The sequence below is a fragment of the Tursiops truncatus genome, chromosome 6, assembly GCF_011762595.2.
Source record: "Tursiops truncatus isolate mTurTru1 chromosome 6, mTurTru1.mat.Y, whole genome shotgun sequence".
Classification (NCBI taxonomy): domain Eukaryota; kingdom Metazoa; phylum Chordata; class Mammalia; order Artiodactyla; family Delphinidae; genus Tursiops; species Tursiops truncatus.
This window is the reverse complement of record NC_047039.1, coordinates 107,844,643-107,853,380: the sequence shown is the minus strand read 5'-3', so window position 1 is coordinate 107,853,380 and position 8,738 is coordinate 107,844,643. Positions and strand designations below refer to the sequence as shown.

The window sequence follows — 8,738 nt, the reverse complement described above, 5'->3', positions numbered from 1 at the left end:
GCGTGATAAACATCTGTGAATGAAAAATGAATGAATGAAGTGCTTGGCAGACCTTGGAAGGCCGGGGTAGGCAACAGACAGAGGGGGAAGGTGGTGAGGTGGCTGGGCTGACCTGCAGGTTGTATTAATGACAATACTGCAAGGGTAGGGCCAGCGCTCAGAGGTGGGAACACAGGCTGAAGTTTGGACTTTGTCCCGTCAGCGATCTGGAATCCTGGGCTGAAGGCATGCTGGAGCCGAAGCCCTGGTTTAAGAAAATAAGTCTGGCCTTGAAGCTGTAGGGGAAGACAGGCAGCTCTGGGGAAAGCCACCCATGGGTCTCTGGACATGATGAAAATGGTGTAAACACACTCTCATGTTTCAACCTGGGAATCTGGCCTGATTTTACACAGTGTCGGGTCAGGCATTGGGCCTTGGCCTTCACCCACTCACTAATCAAATCTGGCCAACAACCCCAGGAGATAGGGACTGCTGTGGCCCCACTGGACAGATGGGAAAACTGAGGCTCAGAGAGGCTGAATGACCTTCCCCAAGTCACACAGGGACTCTCCATTGCTGCCTTAATTAAACTGTATTACAGCATACTCAGAGGTGGGGCATCTAGACCGTCCGGACTTGCACTGTGTAATACGGTAGTCATTAGCCACCTGTGGCTATCTAAGTTTTTTATTTAAATTCAATGGAGTTTAAAATTCACACTAGTCACTTTTTTTTTTTTTTTTGCGGTACGCGGGCCTCTCACTGTTGTGGCCTCTCCCATTGCGGAGCACGGGCTCCGGACGCGCAGGCTCAGCGGCCATGGCTCATGGGCCCAGCCGCTCTGCGGCATGTGGGATCTTCCCAGACCGGGGCACGAACCCGCGTCCCCTGCATCGGCAGGCGGACTCTCAACCACTGCACCACCAGGGAAGCCCTGGTCACATTTTTAAGTGCTCAATAGCCACATGTGGCTAGTGGTTACCATATTGAACAGTACAGAGATGGAACATTTCCATCATTGCAGAAAGTTCTGTTAATAGTGCTTGTCTAGACCACGGAGGTGGACAGGTCTACAGAGACCACTCAATTCAATGCTCTTACTTAGCAGATAGTGAAAGAGAGGTCAGGGACTGGTTCAAAGTCACACAGTGAATCAATGACAGAGGTAGAACTCAAAACCCAGGTTCCTGACTCCCAATCCAGTGCTCTCTCCACTGAAGTAGGTGGATTTCTATCTCTTAGCTGGGGTTTGGTAAGAGCTGCTGTGAGGCAAATGGACACCATAAACAAAGTCCAGTGACCACTGATTAAGTGGAAGTAATACTTTAACATTTATAACAGAGGTTGATATCCAAATATGTAATAAGCTACTACAAATAAATATCAAAAAGATGACCACTCAAATTTTTAAAAATGGACAAAGGATACGGCCAGGTAATTTACAGAAATTCAAATTGCCAAAACAAGATGAAAAGATGCTAGTGCAAGAAATGCAAGCATGGTAGTAAAGGGTGTTTTGTTTTTTTTGTTTTGAAACAGATTGGTAAAGATGGAGAAAGTATGGGAACGGGCACTGTCTTATACTGCTGGTGGGAGTATAAATGGGTCCAACTTTTTGGAAGGCAGTTTGGCAGCATCTCTCAACAGTAAATATGTAAATACCCTTTGACTCAGTAAGCCTTGGGCTGGAACCCAGGCTGCCTGACTCCAGATCCCGTGTTCTGAACCATGACTACTCTCCGCGAGTGATGGTCAGGCTTGGGTTGGAAAGGGCAGAGTTGGCTGATCAATGGGGAGACTTGTGGACTTGGCCGTGGGAGGTTTAAGCAGGACAGATCACCGTGGGTGGGTTCTTTGGAGCCTTTATCTTCATGTGTGACTGGCTCAGATATTCACAAGGAGCCTAGCACAAATCGATACGCCCTTGGTCAGCTGCTGGGGTGGCTCAGCTGTCATTCCAGTTCTGCAAATAATTGGAGCCGAGTCACCACTGAATCAGCACTGAGCGCCTGTGGCAAGCAGCGCTGGGAAAACGGCTTGGCCTGGCGCTCTGTGCTGGCTGTCAGGTGACTGAGAGAGCAGGCCAGCTGGGTAGCTGCCTGCCCTCAGGGTGATTTGGGCAAGTGGCATTTTCCATCCCAACCTCAATTTCCCCTTTCTTTCTTCCTTTCATTTTCTCTTCCTTTCTTCCGTTTATTCCTCCCGCCCTCCCACCTCCCTTCCAATGAATGCCAAGGACACACCAGTTATTGTGACAGAAAACAGAAGGCCGAGCCCTCATTTCTCCGCACACAGATGGTTGGTAACTTGGGGACACAGAGCAGGGAGTGAGCATTGTGCCTGATGTGGGGGAATGGGGTGGGAGAGGATGCTTGAGCTGAAGCCTGACACTGAGTAGGTGTCACCAGGTGGGCAAGAGGACAAGGCCAGGACCTTTGAGCAGGGCTGCAGGGGTCCGAGCAGGGCAAGCAGGGAGAGGCTGAGCAGTTGATTCCAGAGGGGACTGAATGCCTGGCTAAGAACTTTTTTTTTTTCCTCTAAGAACCTTTGACTTTCTCTCACCTTCTGAGATGGCCCACACTCTGTCTGTGAAGTGTGTTTCTCCCAAGGCCGTTCTCACCTTTTGAGATGGACCGCATTCTGTCTATGGAATGTGTATCTCTCTAAAGAAATCCACTCCTTACCTAAAAAAAAAAAAAAAAGAAAGAAAAAAGAAAAGAAACTTTTACTTTATCCAGAGGGTGCTGGACAAGCATGGAAGGCCTTTTGTTAATAATATCCTTATAATTATATATTATTAAATTATAAAATAAATCTATCATATTACAAAAACCAAACAATATCCCAGAATATTCATTAAAATAATAAACATTTCCCCCCCAAACCCTCTCCTTAGTTGAAAGCCTCTGGTAACAATTTAGTGTATCCTTCAAGATTCTCTTCTATGCACACATAGATCTATTTTTCTTGACAAAAATAAGCTCATCCTAAAAAAAAATAAAAATAAAAAAGCTCATCCTTTAAATATTGTCTGTGTTTGCTTTGCCATGATAGGGTGGACACCTTCCACCTTGGCGCACACACCTCCAGCATCCTTCTCAATAGCTGGATAGCATCTCACTGTCAGACATCAGGCTGCTGCCAACATTTTCGTATAATATATAATGGTGCAGGGCTATCTTGCACATGTAACTTTGTACACGTGTGTGAGTATTGCTATTGGGTAACTTACTTTTTTTTCTTTTTTGCGGTACGCGGGCCTTCACTGTTGTGGCCTCTCCCATTGCGGAGCACAGGTTCCGGACGTGCAGGCTCAGCGGCCATGGCTCACGGGCCCAGCTGCTCCGCGGCATGTGGGATCCTCCCGGACTGGGGCACGAACCCGCGTCCCCCGCATCGGCAGGCGGACTCTCAACCACTGCGCCACCAGGGAAGCCCTGGGTAACTTACTTTAAATGGACTTGTGCATATTGAATTTTGATAGTTATTGGCAACACCAAGGAGTTTTAAAATAGGAGGTGACGAGGTTAAATCTACAGTCATCCATCCACCCACCCATCTGTCCACCCACACATCTATCCATTCATATATACACGCATACATATGTATGGATATATGCATATGCTTGATATATATGCATCCATCCCTTGGACAGCCACTTATTGACTGTCTATCATGTGACAGGCCATGAACTGGAAGTGGGGACACCATGGGTGAGGTGTCTGATCCTGTGAAGCTCATGCTGTAACGAAAGAGAAGAAGATAGCATCAAAAGAGTTTGTCTAGGGCCAGATAAAGGTAAGGACTCTAAGGGTACCCCCACTTTCTCCAGCTGTGATTCTGTTCTACAGGCTGATGTCCCACGCAGTTCCTCCATTCCCCTCTACTCCTCCCTCACTCCTATTCCAGTGCTTAGTGCTCACTTACCTCCTGACTAGGAGAACCTGGTGCCGTTCAGTCAAATTCAAAATCCTGGGAATATTCAAAAGTTCTAGTGGGTAACTATTATCACTTCTCCACGAGTGTTCCCTCTCTCTTCCCATTGTTCTGGCTCCACCGTGGTCTGAGCCACCAGTTTCCCGTTGGAATGGCTGTAATAGGCTCCTCACCTGTCTGCCTGCCTCTGTTCTCGCCTGCTGACGATCAATCCGTTCTCCAAAGAACGGAAAGAACCGGAAACAACCTTCCAAACAACTGGAAAGCACTTTCATAAAGGTATTTTGGATCTTGTCACCAACCTGGTTACATCCTCCCATGGTGTCCTTTTGGGCTTAGACTAAAACCTAAACTCCTCCCAGGCCCAGAGGGTCCACGTGAGCCGGCTCCTGCCTGACTCCACGCCTCTCTCTCTCCTCCCTCCACACACTCCCCTCCAGGCACACAGAGTCCTGGAAACATGCCAGCTCCTGCCTCTGCTCCCAGAGCTTCCTGTGCTTGGGGCCCCCTTCTTATGTAGGTCTGGGCTGAGATAACGCCTTGCAGAGGCCTTCCTTGATCATCTAAATCAGGACTCCCAATCCGATCATCTTCTCTCAAATTCTCCTGGGATTCCTTTTCCAGACCACTTACTTGTCTGAATTATCTTATTAGGTACTGGTTTCCTCATATGTCCGGTCAGGGCCTCAGGGAGGAAGGACAGGCTATGCTTGGGAATTTAGGGGGCTGGGGAAGTAAGGAAGTACCAGCCTGGAGCTCCCTGCTGACTTCTCACTCAGATCCCCACGTCCCTCCAGGCCTGAGCCTTTTGCAGGCACAGCCTCTTCTGGAAAGGTTGATATTCTTTTTTTTTTTTTTTTTAATATTTATTTATTCTCTTTCTTTATTTTCTTTATATTTTTGGCTGCATCGGGTCTTCGTTGTGGCACGCAGGGTCTTCATTGCGGCGCGGGCTTCTCTCTAGTTGTGGCGTGGACTTCTCTCTAGTTGTGGTGTGCGGGTTTTTATTCTCTCTCTAGTTGTGGCAGGCGGGGTCCAGAGTGCATGGGCCCCGTTGTTTGCGGCACGCGGGTTCTAGTTGTGGAGCACGAGCTCAGTAGTTGCGGCACCAGGGCTTAGTTGTCCCGCGGCATGTGGGATCTTAGTTTCCTGACCAGGGATCGAACCCCTGTCCCCTGCATTGGAAGGTGGATTCTTTACCCCTGGACCACCAGGGAAGTCCCAAAGGTTGATATTCTTATTCCTAATTTACAGACGAAGAAACTGTGGCTCAGAGATGGGAAAGTTTAGAGTGTCTCCTTCAAGATTCCTTCCTATGCATGCAAAACTATACCCAAAGTGTGTGTGACACAGGTGTCGGTGTTGTGTCAGCCAGATTTCGGACCCAGTTCTGTTGGCTCCAGGGCAAGCGATCCTAGCCAGACCATACTGAACCCCCTCTCGGTTTGGAGTCCCTGAGCCTTGGTGTTTCAAACCAAGGCCATACTACCAATATGCAGCAGAACCAGGATCCTAACTCAGGCTTGTCTCGCCCCAAATGCGGCATCCTGTCCTGGCACCTAGCTCTCTCCCTTAACCAGGACCCATCTAGGAAATGAGGGAAGGGGAACTTCCTGGGTTCCCAGCCCAGAGGCTCAGAGAGATAAGTACCCCACCAGAGCTAAGTCTGGCAGCCAGGCCCACCCTGCTTCCTGTTGGAGAGGCCTGGGGTTACTCACGGTCACAGCTGAGAAGTCAGCCGGGCCTTGGGACATCCTTGGCTGGCTCCCTCCTCCGAAATCCCCTTCTGGGGTCAGATAGCCACAGGCCTTTCCCCTGTGGAGCAGGTCCAGCCAGGATTAGTGAGAACCCCCACTCCTACCCCAGTGTGAGCAGCACAGCTTAGCACTCTAATGCCTGTGCTCCAGGGTCAGGACCCTAGTCAAGTAATTTAAACTCTCCAGGCCTCAACTTCCCTGGCTGTACATGGGGATACATAAAAGTACTGGGAGCTGCTATTATCATTCTTCTCCTATCTGGCTAACTGTGTTTTTCAAATTATGGGACAAACTGGAGAGAAGTACAGGTTGCCACCCATTTTATGGCTGGGAATCAGGAGGGAATCAGAAATCTGAGTCCTCAGATACATGGCCCAACCGAACTCATCCCCAGGTGCACTTGATTCTGTCTTTCAAATGCTTCTTGGACTCCAGTTTTCCTGCAGTGCTGTGGTTCCGCTGTCATCATCTCTGGCCTGGATCACCACAACAGGCCCCTCACCCCTGTTTCCCGTCTTCTCTCTTCCACACTACCTGTAGTCAGAGCAACCTTCTTCTAACAAAAAGCAAATCTGGGTCACTCTCCCGCTCAAAACGTGTGCGTAGCTCCCCTCCTTCCTCTGATCTACAAGACTCTGCAAGATCCAGCCATTACAGGCCTTCCAGCCATACCTCTCACCTCCTGCATCTCTCAAAGAGCCACAATGCAGGAGCATGGAGGTACTCACAGCTTTCTGTGGGCATTGCACTCTCTGGCTGCCAGGCCTCTTGAGGCTCCCTCTGCCTAGACCCTGCCTGACTCAGGGTATGCATCCTGCCAGTGGCTTGGATAACTTTGTGAGGCATTCTCTCTGAGTCCCCCTCCCCTCCACCCCTGCCTCCACTGAGTTTCCTGTTAAGTCCCCCATTACAGTCCTCATCCACCAGATTTGTCTCTGCCTGTGTCCCTGTCTGCTTCTCCACCTGATCTTGAGCTTGGCGAGGTTGGAGATGGCAGGCCCACCACTCTCACTCCTAAATCCGAGCCTGGCTCAGGGGCACCTAAACATTTGGGGACTGAATCAATGAACTGCAATATGTTGAAGGCCTGGGAAATAAAAAGCTCCTGAATTGGTCTCTGTGTCCAGGGCAGTTAATGCAGTCAGGGAGACCAGCCATAACTAGGTAAGAAGCTAATCAACAACAAAAGGCTTTGATAGAAGCTTGGAAAGGGAGAAGATGGTTCTATCACAGGTTGCGTGATGAACTGCTTTAACTCAAGCCCTGGCGAAGCCTTTGCAGGCACTTTCCTCCTCAGTGCTGAGAAATAGAGATTCGAAGCCAAACACCTGCATGGTCTAGTTCCGGCCACCTCTCTTGGGTGTGTTTTCTGAAAAATGGGACTCGCTACCTTCCGGGCCTGATCTACTCGTCAATGAACTCAAATCTGGAAGGACACTGGAGGGCCACTTCAGCCATAGTGCTCATATTGTTTCTTCTCGTCATTGTTTCTCCTTTTCTTTTGCTCGCGCCCTTCTCTTTGCCAGCCTGCCGGCCCCGGCTTTCCGCCCCGCGACCTCCCACTGCCTCCCCAGGGCCCCTAGCCTTTTCTCTCCGCTCCGCCCGGACCGAGGAGGCGGGCCCAGATGGGCGACGCACCAATCCGAACGCCTCGAGCTGCCGCGGCCTCCCGCGAGTCCCGCCCCACGCCGCCGTCCGCCAATCGCACTCCGCTCCCGCCCCGCCGGGCCGCCCAATCGTGGGCGGGCTGAGCCCCCGGCGCCCCGCCCCTCCCGCGCTCAGCGGCGGCTCCGCGGGCGGCCGCGCTGGGCCTCGGCATTCTCCGAGCTGGGCCGCGCAGCGTCTGGCGGGCGGTGGCGTCGGGATCGCAGGCGGCGGCGCTGCTGCTCGCGGGGGTGCTGGCCAGAGGCGGCGGGTGAGGCGGGTGAGGTGGGCGCCACCGGCCGGCCGGAGGGGCGCCTCAGCTCCGCCGGGGCCCGCGGAGCGGGACCCGCGGAGCAGGACCCAAGACCGAGGAGGAGGCGGCGCCCCTGCTGCCTGGAGCCCGGCCCGGTGCCCGCCGGGAGGGGGCAGTGGCCTGACGTTCCTGGCCCGGAGCGTCCCCGACGCGCCTCCCGGAGAGGCCCCCAGAACTCCCGGCCGCCCCCTGGGGGTGCCCTCAGCCTCCCCGGACTTACCTGTGCGGCTGCCTGGCACCCAGGAGCGGGAGCGTGGGCGCGGCGTGGGCGCGGCGTGGGCGCCTACCCCCGGCCGCCAGCGGGGCGGGGGCGGGGCCGCCCTCGGCCTCACCGGGCCGCCCATCGCTCTCAGTCTCACCGGTCCGCCCGCCGCGTCCAGTCGCGCGGCGTGAGCTCCCCAGGGACCGCGGCTCGGGATGCTGTCCGCCAGCGCGGCCGCTTGCGCGCCGCCCGCCACCCCTTCCCTTGACTCCTGGGCCATGCCCCAGTGTTTACATGCCGGTGAAGCCCCCGGCCACTCCGAACCCCTCCAAGCCCCAGCTCCCCGAGGGTGAAGCCAGCCGGCCTGCGAACTGGACTGGTAGTTCAGACCAGGGCCCTCTGGACTCAGATCCCCATCCGCTCTGCCGCCTCAGCTACCATCTGGGCGGGATCCGGCTCTGGTGTTTTGAGGAGGGGGTGTGGTGTAGGGAAAGGAATCCTGGGGATTTCTGGCTCCCCCCCTTTTTTTGGCCTTCGGGGCTTCAGACTCAGGGAACTCGCTCATGGCTTTTTTGATGAAGAAGAAGAAATTCAAATTCCAAACCACTTTCACCCTGGAGGAGCTGACTGCGGTCCCCTTCGTGAATGGGGTCCTCTTCTGCAAGGTCCGGCTGCTGGATGGCGGGGATTTTGTCAGCTTGTCGTCAAGGTAGGAGCTGGGGCAGGGATCCCTGCAGGGAAGGGGGATAATGAGCCAGATCTAGTCACTTGGCGAGTGTGGAAGTGCCTCTTGGGGTCCAGAGAGTCCTGGAGATTATGTGTGTCTGGGGCAGGTTTGCACAAGGCAGGACTGAGTGATCTGAGAGGTCTGAGGCCTGAGGAAGCTGGAAGGGTGCTGGGCACCCAT

The 8,738-nt window shown here is 53.1% G+C and overlaps 2 protein-coding genes across 12 annotated transcripts in view; one reads left to right on the top strand and one right to left on the bottom strand.

The window, feature by feature from the left end:
- Positions 1-1,286: 1,286 nt before the first annotated feature.
- Positions 1,287-8,111, bottom strand: LOC109552441 (uncharacterized). Of its 10 annotated transcripts, none has more exons than XM_073806655.1 (4): positions 4,089-8,111; positions 3,907-3,951; positions 3,212-3,721; positions 1,287-2,663 (listed from the first exon to the last, which is right to left on the bottom strand). In XM_073806655.1, the coding sequence occupies exon 1, from the start codon at positions 8,109-8,111 to the stop codon at positions 7,077-7,079; it is 1,035 nt and encodes a 344-aa protein (XP_073662756.1). In that variant the 3' UTR covers positions 1,287-2,663; positions 3,212-3,721; positions 3,907-3,951; positions 4,089-7,076. The 10 variants fall into 10 exon arrangements, 9 of the variants coding, with proteins under 9 accessions (XP_073662756.1, XP_033714575.1, XP_073662752.1 ...); XM_033858684.2 differs by having other exon boundaries at positions 5,634-8,111; XR_012332678.1 differs by having other exon boundaries at positions 3,212-5,730; positions 7,850-7,982.
- Positions 8,112-8,394: 283 nt separating this feature from the next.
- EEIG1 (estrogen-induced osteoclastogenesis regulator 1) overlaps positions 8,395-8,738 on the top strand; it is a 36,080-nt gene continuing 35,736 nt past the window's right edge. Inside the window, exon 1 of one of the 2 annotated variants that reach the window (XM_033858682.2) lies at positions 8,395-8,540. In XM_033858682.2, the coding sequence (XP_033714573.1) occupies positions 8,395-8,540 (146 nt within the window). The remainder of the gene's footprint in view (positions 8,541-8,738) is intronic. The other variant, XM_033858683.2, reaches the window with a different exon arrangement.